This window comes from Cervus canadensis, chromosome 14 (assembly GCF_019320065.1).
Source record: "Cervus canadensis isolate Bull #8, Minnesota chromosome 14, ASM1932006v1, whole genome shotgun sequence".
In the NCBI taxonomy this organism is placed as follows: Eukaryota; Metazoa; Chordata; class Mammalia; order Artiodactyla; family Cervidae; genus Cervus; species Cervus canadensis.
In genome coordinates this window covers 58,353,872-58,374,356 of record NC_057399.1, presented here as the reverse complement: position 1 = coordinate 58,374,356, position 20,485 = coordinate 58,353,872, and the positions used below count along the sequence as shown (strand labels likewise).

General features: G+C 39.0%; 1 protein-coding gene across 1 annotated transcript; it reads right to left on the bottom strand.

Annotated features, from left to right (window-relative positions):
* Nucleotides 1-14,782: 14,782 nt before the first annotated feature.
* Nucleotides 14,783-17,339, bottom strand: LOC122452966 (serine/arginine-rich splicing factor 6-like). Its single transcript, XM_043486765.1, has 2 exons — nt 17,335-17,339; nt 14,783-16,426 (listed from the first exon to the last, which is right to left on the bottom strand). Exons 1-2 carry the CDS (start codon nt 17,337-17,339, stop codon nt 15,475-15,477), a joined length of 957 nt encoding a protein of 318 aa, XP_043342700.1. The 3' UTR covers nt 14,783-15,474.
* Between the last annotated feature and the right edge of the window lie 3,146 nt (nt 17,340-20,485).

Sequence of the window (20,485 nt, the reverse complement as noted above, 5' to 3'; positions counted from 1 at the left end):
TACTGGAGTGGGTTGAAGCCCCCAAAAGGTTAATACCTACTTTTATCTTCTCTGAATCCTAGTTCTAGCTATTTTGCTCATGACTATTTATTTTCAGTGCTTCCCAAGTGGTGCTAGTGGTAAAGAATCCACACCAGTGCAGGAGACACGGGTTTGATCCTTGGGCTGGGAAGACCCTCTGGAGAAGGAAATAGCAAGCAATCCATTCCAGTATCCTTGCCTGGGATGCCATGGACGGAGGAGCTTGGTGGGCTACAGTTCATGCAGTCACAAAGAGTTGGACATGACTGAGTACACACACACACATTTATTTTCAGGTGTACTTTCTACCCCCACACCTCCTTTCTTCTTTCTGTGTTCTTCTCTCTACAGCAGAGAGGGATATTTGAAAACTAGACGTCTTGGGTCCCATTGCCCATCTTATGTTTGGTATGTTCAGTCAAGCTAAGTTCTGTTGTTCCAAAGTGAGGGAAGGGCAGTAAGTCTAACTCTCCATCTCTCTGCTTCAGGATGAATCTTCAGCAGTGGCTCTTATCCATGATTCAAGTCCTTTCTATAATAGACAGCCCTAATTTGCCACCAGTTCTTTATTTATGGTCTTAGTCCCCCTGCAGCCCCATATCATGGGTCTAGTTCCTGGTGGTGGGCCCTCCTGAAGAGTTCCAGCTTGCAGCTGGTAGCCCCTTCTATAGGCTCATCTGGTGGTCTCTCTGGAAGTACTTTCACTGAGGTTTCAGCTCCCTACTGAGCATGGCTCCTGGTCTCTGATGCCATCATCTCTTCTTTATTTCATACCTCTAGTTGTAGGGAGTGCAGCCATTTCTTGCAGACAAGATATCTCTGGGTACCTCATCTTCCCAAGTTTTCAGTTTTTCTGAAAACTCGGTGACTAGTTTGCTGAATTAAAGTCCCTAATGTGGTTCTGCTTTCTGGCCTGGATACAGACTTGACAGAGTCATCAACTAACATGTGGAGTACAGCCAGCTCATTAAAAAGTGAGAAAAAAGTTGAAAGGAAGGAGATGGGTGGATGAAATAAATCTGTTTTAACCAAATGTGATGTTATATATATATATATACCACAAGAACCTTTTCTTTTGATCTCATCATTACAATGAAATTCTGATAGGGATTTGGTGAGACTATCAACTAAAAGATGGCGTTTTAACAGAGAACTATTAAATGTTGTATTATGTGGCAGCGTAGATGGGAGGGGACTTGGGGGAGAATGAATACGAGTATATGTATGGCTGAGTCCCTTTACTGCCCCCCCCCGAACCTATCACAACATTGCTAATGGCTATGTGCATGCCTACCAAGTTGCTTCAGTCACGTCTGACTCTGCCACCCCATGGACTGTAGCCTGCCAAGCTCCTCGATCCATGGGATTCTCCAGGCAAGAATACAGGAGTGGATTGCCATGCTCTCTCCTCCAAGGTATCATTCCTAACCCAGGGATTGAACCTGCGTCTCTTATCTTTCCTCCTTTGACAGGCGGGTTCTTTACCACTAATGCCACTTGGGCAGCCCATATTGGCTATATTCTGATATAAAATAAAAAGTTTAAAAAAAGATGGCATTTTAAAACTTGTATGGTTTTCTTATCAATTGGTTCTTGACTGTAAAGTCATTTTTTATCATAGCTATTTGTAGAATACTTTTGCCTAAATATTTGCTCTTTGAAATTAATAGTTTAGATTACAATTTGGTAAGAAATAAACTAGGATAGATTTTTTAACAGATTTCCTAATAAATCAATGGGTTAAATTATTGAGGAATGAATAATCCCCATTTGAAATTTAGATAGACTCTGTCCTGAACACATCACTGTGTGTCTATATCTATAGAATTGATAGAAATAAATGCATTAACAAATACGTATGACACATCCCATTATTAACTGGGATAAACTACTACATGCAGTTGCAATTCAGTATTTTTATGAGCTAAAAATGGAATCATATCCTCATTTAGCAGTTGGGGAGCAGGAAGCCTTGTGAAAGCAGGGGAGTGGTGGCCAGGTGATCCTGGCTGGAGGGTGAGCTCTCCCCAGCCTTTGTGCTGTGATGAGAGGCAGGAGCCCTGGTGTGCTAGCCAGCACCTAGTGTGGTTATGTTACAGATTTCTCATTTGGGAAAAGCATGCTAGCATTCTTGATGGTATTTCTGGAAATAAGAAAAAAGGGACCCCTTTGAGGAAATAAAGACAAGGAGGAAAAGTTGGGATACTGGAGCTTCTGACTTGATGATAATTATAGTTTTAATAAAAGCAGACACAAATGTATCGAGTACCATGCCACATTCAAAGTGTCAGGAAGTTTAAACACACTCATTTATTTAGTCTTCATAATTGATAAGGTAAAACTATTTACAAGATGAACATTATTGCTCTTCCAGATTATAGAACTAAAGATCAGGGAAGTTAAATAACTTGTCTATGATTACAGTTGAGTGGAAAATTCAGGATATTAAAAGAAGACTTTCTGACTTGGGAGTTGATATACTTCCCACTGTTCTATATAATAAAACACTATTTTATCATCTGCACCTTGGATAGTTAAGGTGTTGAATGATCCATCTACAGTTGAGATGAGAAGTGGCAATAGATTTTTGTGGGTTTTTTTGCTGTCATGCACACACACAAAATACTAAATTTGGCACTGATTACTATATATAGTAGGCAGAAGAGTAGCCTCCAGAGATGTCCAGAATCTAATTCCAGGACCCTGTGAATACATTACCTTCTCTGACTAAAGTGACTTTTCACATATTATAATGTTAAGGACTTTCAGATGAGGAGATTATCCTGTCTTATTTCAGTGGTCTGATCTAATCACAGGGGAGGTGGGAGGATCAGAATCAGAGAGAGAGATGTGGTGATAAAAGCAGAGGTCAGACTGACACATGAAGAACGGGCCATGAGCCAAGGAATGTGGGCAGCCTCTGAATGCTGGAAAAATCCAGAAAACATTCTCCCTGGAGCTTCCAGAAAGGATGCAGCCTTGCTGACTCATTTTAGACTTCATTCCACTAGTGCTGTAACATAATAAATTTGTGTTGTTTTAAGTCACTGTGTTTGTGGCAACCTAGAGCAGCATTTGTAAATGAATACACTTACTTCTTCTGTTTAAATCATGAATATGAATAGGCTCTGGGTTCTCTATTTGATTATTCTATATGGATACACATTTCATTACTCTGTTATCATCATGAAAGTAAATTAATGGGAGGCAAAAATCAAATCTCAGCATCAATCATTGCATAGGTCAGTGTGATTCTGATAAGGAGGATATTAAATAACCTCACGTACAGATAAAGGAGTTAATCTTCTCAGGCAGTCAGCTAACGGTACTGTTAAAGATGAGCTCCTAGAGCTGTGTATTGTTAAATGTTTCAACTAGAAACCCAGAAGAAGAACTCTGTAGTTAAAGGATGCAAAAGTCACTTAGGGTGTAAGTGATACTGCTCACCTCCTGAAAGGGGCTTGACCAGCCATGGGAAATGTTATCTCTGATTTCTGTCTGTGTATCCCTTTTTTAATGATATATTTTCACCTCGAGGGCGGCATGCATTAACACAAGGAGCTATATAATGGTCAGTTACTTTCTACTGGTTGCAAGACACAACTGCTGGTTTCTTTTGATGTATTGTGATCACTCACCTAGAGCCAGACATCCTGGAATGTGAAGTCAAGTGGGCCTTAGGAAGCATCACTATGAACAAAGCTAGTGGAAGTCATGGAATTCCAGTTCAGCTATTTCAAATCCTAAAAGATGATGCTGTGCAAGTGCTGCACTCAATACGTCAGCAAATTTGGAAAACTCTGCAGTGACCACAGGACTGGAAAAGTTCAGTTTTCATTCCAGTCCCAAAGAAAGGCAATGCCAGAGAATGCTCAAACTACTGCACAATTGCACTCATCTCACACGTTAGTAAAGTAATGCTCAAAATTCTCCAAGTCAGGCTTCAGCAATACATGCACTGTGAACTTCCAGATGTTCCAACTGGTTTTGGAAAAGGCAGAGGAACCAGAGATCAAATTGCCAACATCCGCTGGATCATTGAAAAAGCAAGAGAGTTCCAGAAAAACATCTATTTCTGCTTTATTTTTGACTATGCCAAAGCCTTTGACTGTGTGGATCACAATAAACTGTGGAAAATTCTGAAAGAGATGGGCACACCAGACCACCTGACCTCCCTCTTGAGAAACCTGTATGCAGGTCAGGAAGCAACAGTTAGAACTGGACATGGACCAACAGACTGGTTCCAAATAGGAAAAAGAGTACGTTAAGGCTGTATATTGTCACCCTGCTTATTTAACTTATATGCAGAGTACATCATGAGAAATGCTGGGCTGGAAGAAGCACAAGCTGGAATCAAGGTTGCTGAGAGAAATATCATTAACCTCAGATATGCAGATGATACCACCCTTACGGCAGAAAGTAAAGAACTAAAGGCCCTCTTGATGAAAGTGAAAGAGGAGAGTGAAAAAGTTGGCTTAAAGCTCAACATTCAGAAAACTAAGATCATGGCATCTGGTTCCATCACTTCATGGCAAATAGATGGGGAAACCATGGAAACAGTGGCTGACTTTACTTTTCTGGGCTCCAAATCATTGAAGATGGTGATTGCAGCCATGAAATTAAAAGGTGCTTACTCCTTGGAAGGAGCGTTATGACCAACCTAGGCAGCATATTGAAAAGCAGAGACATTGCGTTGTCAACAAATGTCCATCTAGTCAAGGCTATGGTTTTTCCGGTGGTCAGGTATGGATGTGAGAGTTGGACTGTAAAGAAAGCTGAGTGCAGAAGAATTGATGCTTTTGAACTGTGGTGTTGGATAAGACTCTTGAGAGTCCCTTGGACTGCAAGGAGATCCAACCAGTCCATCCTAAAGGAGATCAGTCCTGGGTGTTCATTGGAAGGACTGATGTTGAAGCTGAAACTCCAATACTTTGGCCACCTGATGGGAAGAACTAACTCATTGGGAAAGACCCTGATGCTGGGAAAGATAGAAACCAGGAGGAGAAGGGGCCAAGAGAGGATGAGATGGTTGGATGGCTTCACTGACTCAATGGACTTGGGTTTGGGTGGACTACGGGAGTTGGTGATGGACAGGGAGGCCTGGCGTGCTGCAGCTCATGGGGTCACAGAGTCGGACACGACTGAGCGACTGAACTGAAATTGTGGCATATAAACATAACTAAGCTCTGGCTTGATTAGGTACCAGGCCTCAAACAAGGTCTAATTAGTTCAGCGGTAGAAGCAGCATCTATATCCCCTAAGTCCTTCATTGGGGATTTGGTGGATCCAGAAGGAAACAATGCCCGTATTCTTTCCTCTCAACATATGTCCCAAGAAATAGTACAGAGCAAAGGAATCTTTCAAACTGATTGTGCGGGCTGGATGTGGATATGAAGATGATGGATTACCTTGGATCCAAGTTGGACTGGATAGAGGTCCTACCAAAAATAAGCCAAATAACAACTGCTCCATCCCCATTGTCCTAGAGCAGGGTTCTTCTATGTCCTAGGTAGTTCCCCCAGCATGACTCACAGTTCATAGTGGTGAAACCTCTTACTAACCTATCACTTCTCTGGAGAGAATATAAAAGCATTAATATTCCTAAGTCCATTTGTGTTCCTTTTTATTTTGCACATGAAAATAGTAAAGAGGAGAATAATCTGCGATATGAGGGAAATTGTCCAATCATAATGTTACAAGTTACTAGTTTTGCAAGTAATGTCAATTAACTTATTTAAAAATCCTGGTGTAGGAATGAATCTGGCCATAGGAATCCCCGCCAAATAATCAGTTTTGGTTTTTTGAAATTGAATATCTCCTGTTAGAATTTTTATAGATAGGTCATAAAATTCTAGTTGAATTCTCAATTTGCATATTTTAAAACAATATTAGAAGCACAATATTACCTGATGGGAGATTTTAAAACAACTCAGTATTGTGTTTAATTATGCTGACTCGATCTTATTTAAAGTTTGACACTAAATTTGTGTTGGAGGACAAGTGAGTTTTATTAATCTGTAGGTCTTAAAAAAAGAGAGGTATCACTTTTCAGTAATTTTAATATGTGACTATAATAAGAAAGAAAAAACATTCTTGTCAGGCCAAATTAGAAAACCTTATCTAGGGAAAATACTAAGTTTTTAAAAACATTTTAAATTGTGTGATATATGGAACGAAGTAAGTTATATAATCATTCTATCTTGGTTTTTCATTTTGGGGACTGCACGTCACAGAGATTCAAGTAAAAGAGATTGCTACTACACTGCCACTAATAGTGGTAGCCAGTGTCAAGCAACATCACAAGATTTAAAAGCAGTTTTCTCTCATAAGGAATACATATTAAATAATGTGCTGTGTTTAGTTGCTCAGCCATTTCCGACTCTAGCTCACCAGGCTTCTCTGTTCTCTGTCCATGGGATTTCTCAGGCAAGAATACTGGAGTGGGTTGATATGCCCTCCTCCAGGGGATCTTTCCAACCCAGGGATCGAACCCAGGTCTCCTGCATTGTAGGCGGATTCTTTATTGTCTGAACCACCAGGGAAGCCCATGTTAAATCATATGCATCTTTAAACATCACACTGTGTAACTAAATATATATAATTTTTACTTGTGAATTATATCTCAATAAAACTGAAAAAAAAAACCGAGATGGGGAATAAAAATCAGTTTTCTACCTGGTATCTTAATGTCTAGTTGGTGAGATCCCATTTCATAGGTATGTAGTTAAAATTTATAAAATGGTGAGTCAAACTTTACAGTAGACATTTGAGAAGTTATTATAATAAGTGATGACTAGTGACTAGATTGTTTTAAAATTTGTTCTCAACACCCCTAAGAGATGATCCAATCACCATCTAATGTACTTGCCCATTTGCAATTAATATATCACAGAGTGATCACATCCAAGCTTCCTGGAGAATGGTCACTAGCTAATGAAGATGCTTGTAGTCTCCCTGAAGTCCCGTCTTCCAGACACTTGTGTCCATGATTTGGTTAACATCTTAAGCATGTTCTGAACAGAAAGCTGTTATGGAATCATTTCTTTGTGGCTCTGGCTTCAGCGGATGGTAATATTTTTGAAAGGTGAAATAGGCTGTGGTTTTTCTCTGGCTTCATGTTCTGGTTGAAAATCTGGGGGAATTTGCAGATGTGTCACCTTTCAATGATCATTGTATCATAAGCCCATTTGCCCTAATAAAAAATCTGTAAAAGTAAAAAAAATTATATGATTTATAATTGATAATTAGTTGAATGAAAATAATGATAATTGTGTAGGAAACAGTAAAGATCTTGGCTAAAATTCAGTAAGCAGGAGTAGGATGCATATTTTCCAGTAGAGAAACCTGGAAAAAGCTTCTTATTCTAAACTATTAGTTATTATTAAACTATTTTAGATGATTCAATATACTGCTTTAAAATAAAAAAATGAGATGGCAATGGCTAATATAATCATAATTGCTATTTTTATGATTGTAGAGACTTTTGTTGATGAAATAATAAAATACTATCAAATAGAAAAAGTAATTGTAGATTTCATGATTGCATACATAGAAAATTTTGTATAGTCCACTCAAAAATATTAATCATTATGAAAAATTCACTTAAGGGGCTAGGTAATGTCAAATAACTAAAATACAACTGTTCTTGCATTATAGCAGTAACTTAAAAATTATATAATTGATAAATACTACTTACAGTATAATAGAGATATAAATATTTGGGGGAATAAGTAATCAGCAATTCAGATGAAAATGACAAAATGAGGACATGCTCAAGGGCATATATCTTATTCATCATAGTTGGTGTCAATGGGTGAGCATGGAGGAGAAATTTGCTATGAATGGAAAAAGAATGAAGTAAGAATAGAACCTTGACCAAAATAATAACACATGACGAACAGAGGAGTATGTTTAATTCATCTCCTTGTTCCTGAGGTTTAAAACTAAATAAATAAAAGATAACTGGAGAGTTGGATCATGTTTTTAGTTTCACTAAATGCTGTGAAAATGGGCATTCTGTCCAAGTTAATTTGCAGTTGGAATATTATATGTACCAGCATTCAAACTGAAGTTTTCTTTGGCTTATAATGTTACTAGAGATATTACTGAACAGGCATATAAAAAATGTGGCATTTGTCAGTGATACAACATTTTGATAACTATACTACATGAAGGTCTCATACAAAGGAAACTAGAAAACACTCCATACGAGAAACGCAGGGAAAACCTACCATTGATATAAACAAATAACCCATAGAAAAGGAATGAGCAGGAAGGATTGAGGTCCCTTTTTATTCAGTTGCTCAGTCTTGTCTGACTCTTTGAGACCCCATGGACTGCAGCATGCCAGTTCCATCCCCAACTCCTGGAGCATGCTCAAACTCATGTCCATTGAGTCGGTGATGCCATCCAACCATCTCATCCTCTGTCATCTCCTTCTCCTCCTGCCTTCAATCTTTCCCAGCATCAGAGTCCATTCCAATGAGTCGGGTCTTTGCATCAGGTGGCCAAAGTACTGGAGCTTCAGCTTCAGCACCAGTACTTCCAAAGAATATTCATGGTTGATTTTACTTAGGATTGACTGGTTTGATCTCGTGCTGTCCAAGGGACTCTCAAGAGTATTCTCCAACACCACAGTTCAAAAACATGAATTCTTTGGTGCTCAGCCTTCTTTATGGTCCAACTCTCACATCCATGTATGTCTTCTGGAAAAACCATAGCCTTGACTAGACAGACCTTTGTTGGCAATTTAATGTCTCTGCTTTTTAATATGCTGTCTAGGTTTGTCAGAGCTTTTCTTCCAAGGAGCAAACATCTTTTAATTTCATGGCTGCAGTCACCATTCACAGTGATTTTGGAGCCCAAGAAAATATAGAAATATAGAAAATACAGGAATATAGAAAAGGAATGAACAGGAAGGACTGAGATCCCACCTGTTACCTTTTAGGTTCCTTTCCATTGCAGAGAGATTATGTAAGACACCTGAATTCAAATAAGTAGACATTTTTTTGACCTCCTGCTAGTAATAGAGACTGAATGCTAAACTAAATGCTAGACATTTCAAAACCAGATAAGACAATTTTCATTCTCTGGTCTTGCATATAGTTTAGTGGAGGAGTCTAGATAATAGTCACAAAAGAAGGCAAAATAGATTTCAAGGCCAGGTCTCTTGACATAAACATTCATGTTAATTTCATTGCCATGCTATGTATCAGGATTCAAGTAATATGTACTTGGAAAGAGAGAGAGAATGAATTAAATTTTACTAGTTACCAAAGAAATACAGATAACTTTTTTACACTTAATTGCCAAATATGAATGCATCATTTATAACACTCAGAGTTCCTAAAGTTGGAAAAAAAAAAAGACCATTATTTATCACTGTCACTTGTGACTGTTTTCCAGAGGATTGTTCCAAATTTGGCAATGGATTCCAAGGGCCATAAAAATGTTTATATAATATAAATAATGCCATTATTTATAAGCTTTGAAATTACTTAAAATGAGGAAAATGGATAAAGATATTTGTTTTTAATTACATATAAAGGAGAAAGGAGGAAAGAAACACTTACTAGTGGGGGAATATTTTAATCAATTATAAACATTCAATGGAAAATCAAGCCACCGCAGGAAATTATGATGAGAGAGAAAAAGAAGAAAGGAAGGAATCATGGAAATAAAGCTGCTTGATTGGGTGGTAGTGAAATTTCATTGGTATATCTTTCATTTTCATTATTTTTATAGTGATTAAATTTTAAATTAAAAACAACTACCCAGTGCAACTACATCCAAAATATATTAAACTGATGAGTTAGGAATGTTATCATGCAAGCGTTTTCTCATATTGAGTATCCTTGATAGCTTCTAAGTATCTGATAGAATTGCAACATCATCTGGCTATTAACCAAAAAGGAACTTGACTTAGTTTTAATTCCAAGATAGCTTTACTAGTTTCATCCGTTTTAACAGTCTAGAACTCAAACGTCCACATTTTTCTAAGCTTAAAGTGTTATGTGTTAGATTAAGACTTCATCCTCTACCAGGAATCACCAGATAAGCCAGGGCCAAGCTTCTGCCACCTATGAACACCCCTATTGCACATTAATGTCCATTAAGGTGAAAATAACCCATTTCACATCTTTCCTCTTGACCCACCCCTATTTTTGCTCACACACCTCATGTGAACCTTCTAGAGTGAAGGTTTTTCTTTCTCCTAGTTGTCATTTTGGAAATCTTTCTCTTTGACACCTTCCAATTTCTTGGCATTCCTTTTTAACAAGAAGGGTATAGCAGATGGTAGTTTTTAGTCTCTTTCAGCATCCATGCTTGCCTCTGGAAAGTAAATTAAAACTTTGTACCAAATTCTCATGTGGAAACCTGAGGCTGGTATCTAACTCGTTCATTTATTTACTCTTTAAATAATGTTTACGAAGTATCTCCAGTGTGCTTTGTAATAGTTCCACCCTCTGTCATAAGTCCACCAACTGAATGGGTTTCAACTCAGACAGTCAGCGCCATCCTCAAATTCTTGTCCCCACATCCTGCTTTTGCCTTCCCATCTGATGTGACAATCTCTTGCAGATCCCTGTGGAGTGCCTTTCCCTTTCAGAGTGCCTTCTAATAACCTAGATGCACTGCTAATGAAGGATTTTTATACACTCAAACTTTCCCCTTGACTATTGGTTTTCCCTCTGGACCTTAATTATGTTTCATTTACCATACTAGTCTGAACAACCATTCAATTAGAGACTCTCGTTTATACACACACGCATACTCACTCTCACATTCCACATTCATAACTAACTGCTTTGAAGCATCGTGTATAGTCAGCCTTTCTCTGGCTCCTGTGAAGGTCAATATTGTCCGTCTTTTTTTTATAGTATTCCATACGTTTAGACACATGAATTTAGTCTAACTGAAATCAAGTTCTTTGGCACCTGAGTTTCTGGTTTTACTATTTAGTTGCTAAGTCATGTCCAGCTCTTTTGCAACCCCATGGACTGTAGCCTGCCAGGTTCCTCTGTCCATGGGATTTTTCCAGCAAGAATACTGGAGTTGGTTGCCATTTCCTTCTCCAGGGGATCTTCCTGATCTAGGGATTGAACCTGTGTCTCCTGCATTGGCAGGCAGATTCTTTACTACTGAGCCACCTGAGTTCCTGATTTAGTTCGTAGTTAATGTTTATGATCCCACCACAGGCACACAACTCTAGGATTCTATCTGATGCAATGGTTTTCATCTTTAGCTATTCACTTATCTAACTATGTTTAAAATCTTTTTATGTTTTACCAGGCAGAGCTGTTCTCACTGAAATGTTGATCTCTTAAATGCTCAGACCATATTTCAAACCCTGCCTCCCTCAAGTACTTCCTCCTTTCACTTCCACTTAACATACTGCTTGATAAGATATGGGAAAGTTCAATGAAAAGGATGTTTGGGTGAAGTCATCCCCTTTCTGGTTGCATTGTCCTTCACCCTTCAGTCAGCCTGTGTCTCATGGTGAATTATTTTACTGACATTCTCTCTAGCACCATTGATTGCTTTGTCTACATTTTATTTATTTGTTTAATTCTGTTTTTCACACATCAGTAGGGGAAAAAGGAATGAATCCAGCACTCTTGACTTAAAGGATTTCAAGTCAGGATGAAGCTGTATACACAAGTGGACCTTTTGGAAATTAGGATATTGTCCCCCTGTTCAATTAAGTATTAGACAATCCAATCAGTAATGAAAATATAATATATTACTTTGTTTATATTTTTAAAGAAAGAGAGGTCATATTCTCTATATAAATAAACCAAAAATTTCTAAGAAGAATGACACCAACTTTTGCAATATACCACTGCTGAGAATTCTTAACAGTGTTAGCACTTGATAATATCATTCTAGTCTTCTCTTGATACATAAAAAACAGATAACAATGATGGTATAAAAACATAATCTCATGCTAAAATGTATTAAATGTCATTCTAACTGAACTTGACATTAGGAAAAACCTGACGTGAAACTAAAGGAATGGCTAAATTTCAACAAGTATTTTTCATAGTAGAAGATATTAGAACCCTATATGATTCCACTTACTCTGTGTTAAGAAATTGACATCTTGAAATGTCAACTACAGTTCAGTTATAGAGAGCATCAATTTACTCACTGCTATGAAGGATGAGAACATAAGCCTTCTGGGAGTTTTCCCACCTCTTGAATTTTGTTTGTTATATTTTTAGTTTGTTTGTTGAGGCAAATGACATTGTGTACTGTTCTGGAAACATAATTCTCATCATTGCTCAGTGTCAATTTTTTTTTTCTATTTTCACCATCTGACATTTTATTAACCTATGTCTGTTTCTGATGCTTGTTATAGTACCAGATCTTCCACTTATTTTGAGGTCCTGGGCTTGTTGCTTACCTACACTTTTCTTTAATCTGTAATAGTAGTACCTCTCTCATGGGGTTGTTCATACCAAACAAATAGCAAGAGGTATAAAAGTCACTTGGATTCTTTTTTATTCCAGGCTTTGTTTTTTATTGTTCATTGCATTTCTGCTGTGTCTTGTATGTTTGCATAGTTCGCATACCATTTCTTTTCCATTGGTTAATACTCATTTTCATGCTTTCTAATTATATGATGTGTTACAGATTAATTTCCCTTGAATGCCATGTAGTTTATCTAGGGACCAACTTATAGCATGAGTCAGTCCCCAGATAAATTGATAGATACACTTTTTATTAACCTTTAATCTAGGAAATCAGATCTGTGGGGGACATAGCTCTGCTGGGGCCGTGGGTAACCCTTGTTTATAAGCCTGATTCTTTCTTGTTTGTGTGCATGCGTGCTAAATCACTTCAGCTGTGTCTAACTCTTTGTGACCCTATGGACTAGAACCTACCAGGCTCCTCTATCTATGGGATTCTCCAGGCAAGAATACTGGAATGGGTTGCCGTGCCCTCCTCCAAGGGATCGTCTCGACCCAGGGATTGGACTCATGTCTCTTATGTCTTCTGTGTTGGCAGGCTGGTTCTTTACCACTAGCGTCAGCAGGGAAGTCCCTTTCTCGTTTGAGGTATCTTTACATGTCTTGCATTAGGAATTATTTTACTAAACCAGGAATGCCTCTGTACCCATGGACTATGACTCATTCTCCCAAGTTGTCCCAGCACCCTGGCAAAGAATGAGCCCCAGTAGCCCTTCCTGTATCTTGAGATTTTAATTGACTTGCACTAAAGTTGCTCTCTTAGTCTATATTTTAGCAATTTAGGGATATGAATTACAGCTCACAGAGGTAAACTTAATAAGGTGGTAAAGTTGGGATGGAAAGCCCTTTCTGTCATTTTCTTTAAGTTACTGGTTTAAGAGTGAAATGTCTCTGCTTCTTGGCTTTAGGAGGCAAGTGTCAGCTGGATGATGCATAGTTTTCTAAGAATGGGAGTTGTGTCTAGCTCTTTCTTTAGTTCATTCACATCCGTATGTCCAGAGGGCTTTTGGGTCCTGTCTTAGGTTGAGTTCCCCAAAATGAGACCCTGGGGTGAGGACTCCTGCCTGAATTATTAATATTAAGGAAATGATCTTGGAGGAAATTGGGAAAGGAGAAACAGGGGAGCAAAGGGCAGATCTCAGGTGAATTCCAAGAAAGGCAGCTTCAGTCTGATCCCATAGAGGACTTGAGACCAGGGAGCTGGACTTGCATGCTCCCAAACTCACCTCTCTTCTCAGTTGAGGACAGAAGTACTTAGATCAATTCTCGCCTAAGGAGCCGAGTTTATAAAAAGAGCCTTGGGTTCTGGCCTTTGGAAGTACAGTGAAACTAAGTACTTGGTGAGAGTGTACATAAAAATCAAAAGAGGAATATGAGGGGATCTGGAGCAAGCTCCATTATTCACTACAGATTTCCAAATGGCACAGTTGGACTTCCCTCTTGGGATTCCTTGGATTTCCCTATATTTGAATCTTCCATTTTTCATATTCACTCTCCCATGGGCTTAGACTAGCAGTAAGCCTACATGTAGAAAACACTTTGCAAATTCAATGTGGAAACAATAATGATGACTAACCATGATCTATGAAGTTAACTTGCTGATTATTTACATAAAGCACCTATTAAAAAATTATCATAGTGAAACTTATTTGTGTGAGGACTTGCAAAGATATACAGTGATGGTGACTACTGCAGTCGTGGTATCTCATAGCCATCCTCCCACACCAAGTACAGCTGCAGATGTCCATAATAACCAAAATTCCTTAGTCAAAGTGTTTGTGCTTACAAATAGGAAATGCTCATTTGATGGATGTTAGAGTAGCGTGTGAGAATATTCCTTGGGGTTATGGAAACTGATAATTTTCACACTGGTCGACAGGAAAAGCAAACTGGTTCCAGCAGTTTTGAATGTTCTTCTGCATTATGCTATCAAACTGTGGGATCCCTGCAAAGTTTGGTTCATGGATTTCATTTGGTCAAGGACCATGCTCTGTATGTCCATACAGTAAGTACAGATTGAACCCAGTGTTTGGGTTTTAGAGAAAAGGAACGTGTTGGGAAAGCCAGTCTCATATGGGCAGTCTTGTGATCCCCAGTTGGCTGAAGAAGAATCAACCTTGGGCCTGGAAGACTTCCTTACTAAGAGGCAATCCTCATAGTCTGTGCTGGACTGACCACTTTGTGAGAAGATCTCCTCCATTGTTTTAGACACGGTGTGTACTCCCTGTTCTATTTAAGTGTGTGTGTGTATCATACGGCATCCAGTCAACCTCACTGTTTTTTTTTTCTTTTCCACTACAAAATCTTTTATTTTTAACTTAAACCTGTTTAAGGGGCCAAAATGACTTTGGCAAATTTGATTAACAGCACAATAACATATCCAAACTTATTGCATCTGAGACTTGCCTTGTTTTACACTTAAGTAGAGTTTACATCGTTTCCACAGATAGATTATCAATGTCTCGAGGAATTTATAAGAGTGACCTATTCAAGTAAGGCAATCATCTTGGTAGCAAACTTTTATTGAAATCTTACATAACTCAAGCTTTATAAGAAGCCAACATAATTGAAAATTGGGTTCTCCCTCTAAAGCCTTAAGTATTCAAAGCCTGAAACGGTTAATTTAAAATTAAGCAAACAAATATAACAATAACAAAACCCCTCCAGCAGATCCTGCTGAAATACTTAAAAAAAAAAAAAAATCTAAATGAGCTTAATCTTTACAAAAGTTATTTTAGCTCAAAAGCTATAAAATCAAAGTTATCTTAATTCTACAAAGAAGGGAGAGGATCTTTGACTTCATGCCATTTCTTTAGAACCTCATCTTTTTCATTAAATTTGGCTACAAATCCAATTTCTGTGTGCCCGTTTTGGGAGGTTTCTTCTTGCAGAAGAGGCCAAGTAGAAACATGAAAGAGTAACTGACTAAGCAAGTAGGAAAGTGTTCTGTAATAGTGTGCAAAGAATGGAGAGTTCTGGGTTAATCTCTGGAACTTGATCTGGATCGTGACCTTGACTTTGAACGAGATCTAGAATGGGATCTTGAAGCTCTTTTTGGTGCAGGGGACACAGAACGGGCCTTTGAGGGTGGAGAAGGTAGGGGTGAATTGGAACGGGATTGGCTCCTTGATCTAGATTTGGACTTTATATCACCTTTTCCATTTTCTTTGGGGGAACGAGATCGAGAACGAGACCTGCTTCGAGATTTCTCATACTCATCCTTCGATCTGCTCCGAGAGCGCAAACGGGAGCCCCGATCGGACTTGGGTTTAGATTTGCTTTTTGATCTAGATTTCCTGCCTTTGGAACGAGACCGTGACCGACCTTTGCTCCGAGACCTGGATCGGGAGCGACTTTTTGAGATACTTCGAGATCTACTGCGGCTGCTCCTACGACTTCTAGATCGTGACCGTCTTCTAGATCGTGACCTAGATCTGCTTCCAGAATAAGACCGCCTATGGCTTGTTCGTGGCTTATCTTCAATGAGTCTAATATTTCTCCCATTGATTTCTGTACCGTCCAGTTTATCCAAAGCACGCTTCATGTCAGAGTAGGAGCGAAACTCAATGACACCTTCATTTGTGCGTTCTTTGTGAGCATCTGCATAGGTTACTTCACCTGCTTGTCTCATGAAATCCTTTAAATCTTGCCAACTGCAACGACTAGAAAGATTTTCTACAATAAGTCTGAATTCTGTGCGTACAGGTGGCCCATATTTGTCTCTCCCAGAGGTTCTCCGACTGCTGTATCCACCTCCACCACTGCGGCTTCCGTAGCTGTAGCCGTCGCGATCCCGGCGCGGGCCGCGGGCGTGCTCCACGATCACGCGCTCGCCGCACAGCTCCTTGCCGTTCAGCTCGTAAACGGCGTCGTCGGCGTCGCGGGAGTCCTCGAACTCCACGAAGCCGTACCTGGGGGGCGGTGCGAGGGCCCTATTTTAAATAATATTATTCTAAAATTACTTTTCTAAGTTTTCATTGCTTGGGTGTGCAAATATTTTGACTTTGTATCTAGTGAATTTGTTGAATTCCTTTTTATTGCAACAGACTATTTAAAGATTGCTTTGGGAATTTTCTATGTACAAATTGTATTGGAGTAAGGCAAAGATATCCACTCCAAATACTTCTGTTCAACATTTTTTGGAACTCCCAGCCAGTGTAACAGTGAAAGAAAAAAAGCCATCCACCCACACAGAATACACACAGAAAATGCATTAGTAAAAGAGGGCACAAGCTGTCATTATTTTCAAGTGACACGATTATGTTTATTTAATTTTTGCTGCATCTTTTAAGAAAAGGGTTTTTATGTTTTTTCTCAACTTCTGGATAACTTTGATCTCAAATTTTAAGAGACCCAAGTATTCCCTCACTTCAAATATTTTAAATAAAATTGCATAAGAGGTTTTAATTATTACATAAAGTAGACAAATGGGCTTAGAAAAGCAAAGCAACAATAGGAAAATTCTTTGATTCAGGGATTATGAAACCATCTGGAATAAATAGATAATCTTAGAAAGTTATCTAAAGACATTGTAACAGGTTGGTGTCTATAGGAAAAGTGATAGTATTACAGATATAGGTTCAAATAATTACCACAGGAATGCCATTGACTTGATTGAGAAAATATGAGTAAGAGAAAGAAAACGCTGCACTTGGGAAGAGATGAGCTAGAAATAGTCGGGGGGAGTTGTTGTATGTGTAGAAGTTATAGAAGAGGTGATATACAGTCAGTTTTTCTATTGCTTTACTTTGTAAGACAATCATAAGTGACCTATTCCCATCAATATCATTTTATAGTTCAAAACCTCAGTGCTTGCTTTTGAAACTGTGGAATGGCTTACATCATTGTATTTTGGATCTTTGGACATCTTGCTGTAATTATTGTTATCTTTTTAATGTACAAATTAACTCACAAAAAAAGATAACTAACATGCTGCAAATCAATAAAGGAGAACCAGAATTCTAATTCTGTTATCTGTTCTGTCCTTGCTGAAATGCCAACAAGATTGACAAAAGAGTTCATTAAAAATATTGACATGAGGTGATGGTGTGAGCTTTTAAAATTCATTTATGCTCAATATTATGTAAAGCTCTCTGTGCTTAAGTAGAAAAACATGTAAAGAGTATAAGAAACAGACTTAAAGCTTCCTTCTCTAGTGCCTAGTGGCTGCGGTTGTTTAGGACACACGCTGTACTGATGTGTGTCAGACCAGCAGAAGGGCACTTGGCATGCTTTCCAAATGTCAGAACTTATGTTGAGAATGTAAGCATTTGAGCTTTCAGACTTGTCCATTTTATAGGTTTGAGAGCAAACTGGAAGAGGAATTTCATGATTGAACACACTGAGGTTATTACTTGCTGCTGCTGAGTCGCGTCAGTCGTGTCCGACTCTGTGGGACCCCACAGACGGCAGCCCACCAGGCTCCCCCGTCCCTGGGATTCTCCAAGCAAGAACACTGGAGTGGGTTGCCATTTCCTTCTCCAGAAGTTATTACTTAAGGCATACTAATAAAAGTACCAAGGGAGAAATTGCCTTAAATTCTCTAGGGAATAAGGAGGAAATACAGTAAATGCTTAAAAATGACATGTAGATTGAAAAAGGAAATTAAATTTGTACACATACACAAACGCACACTCAAACACATAGCCCCCTAACAAACCACCCTGACTTCTTATCTTGAGTCCTTTGGCCTATAGGCTGATATTTATACTATGGATCCATCATTTCTGTTACATATGAAAAACATTTTGATGTTACTAAATTAACAGAAGTTTCCTATTGACTACAGAAACATTCAAAGAGGGATTCAGATAGATTTACTTTCAACTTCCCTGGTGGCTCGGATGGTAAAGAATCTGCCTGCAAAGTGGGAGACCTGAGTTTGATCCCTGGGTTGGGAAGATCCCCTGGAGAAGGAAATGGCAACCCACTCTAGTATTCTTGCTTGGAGAATCCCATGGACAGCGAAGTCTAGTGGGCTACAGTTCATGGGGTCGCAAAGAGTCAGACACGACTGAGCAACTAAACACAGCACTCATGGAACAAGATGATGTTTTTGGGTAAATAAAAGAAAGTTCTATTTTAAATCAGTAGGACTAAATTTAAGGCCCAATAAATTATATAAGCTAAAATAAATATAGAGTTAATTTAATAAGGCCTAGACCAATAAACTGATGATAATTCTATATCCTGTTACTAAGGAAAATAAGTTTATCCAAGTGTTATACACCTTTGGGGGAAGACAGCCAGATTTATTCACAAAACTTTCCTTAATGTTACTTTCAGGGAGAAACTTAGCAGTGTGAATTGTTTTTCTCACTAAGAAAGACATTTCTTTACCTTCATACTAGGACTAAATTTGCTCATTTATTAGATGTGAATGTTGTTATTTACTAAATAAATATTTTGGTAGAGAAGTAAATATGATAAACTATGTGAAAACATTTTGTGAACTCTTCAGCTTTCATTTCATAAATTCCACCCACACAATTACTGATTACTTCTCTGCACTAGGAATAGGAACACAGTAATAACCAAGGTGAAATTCTAGCATCTGTGGAACATACATTCTTTTGGAGGAAACATACTAACACCAAATTTTGCCATCAATTCTTTATAATTGTGGTATTGCTAAGAAACTCTGATCTGGATTAGGCAGGCAGTGAAGGTTACCTTGTGGAGAAGAAAATGGCACCCCACTCCAGTACTATTGCCTGGAAAATCCCAAGGACAGAGGACCCTGGTAGGCTACAGTCCATGGGTTGCAAGGAGCCGGATACGACTGAGCAACTTCACTTTCACTTTTCACTTTCATGCATTGGAGAAGGAAATGGCAACCCACTCCAGTGTTCCTGCCTGGAGAATCCCAGGGACGAGGGAGCCTGGTGGTCTGCCATCTATGGGGTCGCACAGAATTGGACATGCCTGAGTGACTTAGCGGCAACAGCAGCAGAAGGTTACCTTGAGAAAGTAACACTTCATGAACTCTGAAGGTCAAATTAGAATTCATTAGACACAGAGGGAACCAGCTCCATGCAGGGGAAAGGCCACATTCAAATGTTCTGAGATGGGGAAACTAAGGTTGTGTTATGAGAACAGAAATATAAATGTCAGGTTGGTTGTCAGAAAATACAGTGTGAGTAGCATAAAATCAAGCTAGTGAAATAGATTGAGGTGGCTGATTCAGGTCCTTGCCAGATCTTTATCTTGAAGCAGAAGTGTGGAATGATCAAATGTGTATTTCTAAAGGATCTCCCTGGCTATACTTTTTAAAGTGAACTGAGAATGGATTGGGAAAAAACCAATTTAGAGGCTTCTTGGCTTCCCTCATGGCTCAGTGGTTGAGTCCACTTAATAAGGCAGGAGATAAGAGTTCAATCCCTGGGTTGGGAAAACCCCCTGAAGAAAGAAATAGTAATCACTCCAGTGTTCTTGCCTGGAAAATCCCATGGACATAGGAGCCTGGTGGGCTACAGTTCATGGGGTCGCAAAGAGTCAGACGCGATTGAGCAACTAACACTCTCTTACTCTCAGCTGACCAAGGAAGAAGTGATGGAAGCCAGACCAGGTTGGTGTTAGCATATATACACAAAGGCATTCTGCAAAGACTCACTGTAGCTGTCATTGCCATTGATGTAAATGCTATCCTGTGTTAAGCATGGTTGGATTTTCACAGTGAGGCTTAAGCCTACATATCCACTTGTCTGTAATGCTTTGCTTGTGTGTGTCTGCTTAGTTCTTCAGTCATGTTCTTTGTGACCCCATGGACCATAGTCAGCCTCCTCTGTCCATGAGGATTCTCCAGGCAAGAATACTGGAGTGGGTTGCCATGCCCTCCTCCAAGGGATCTTCCCAACCCAGGGATCAAACCCAGGTCTCCAGCACTGTAGGCAGACTCTTTACCATCTGAGCCACCAGGGAAGCAATTAGGCCTAGTCCAGACAAAAATTGGGCCTTGACAAGACAAAAGACTCACCTATGATTTAGTAAAC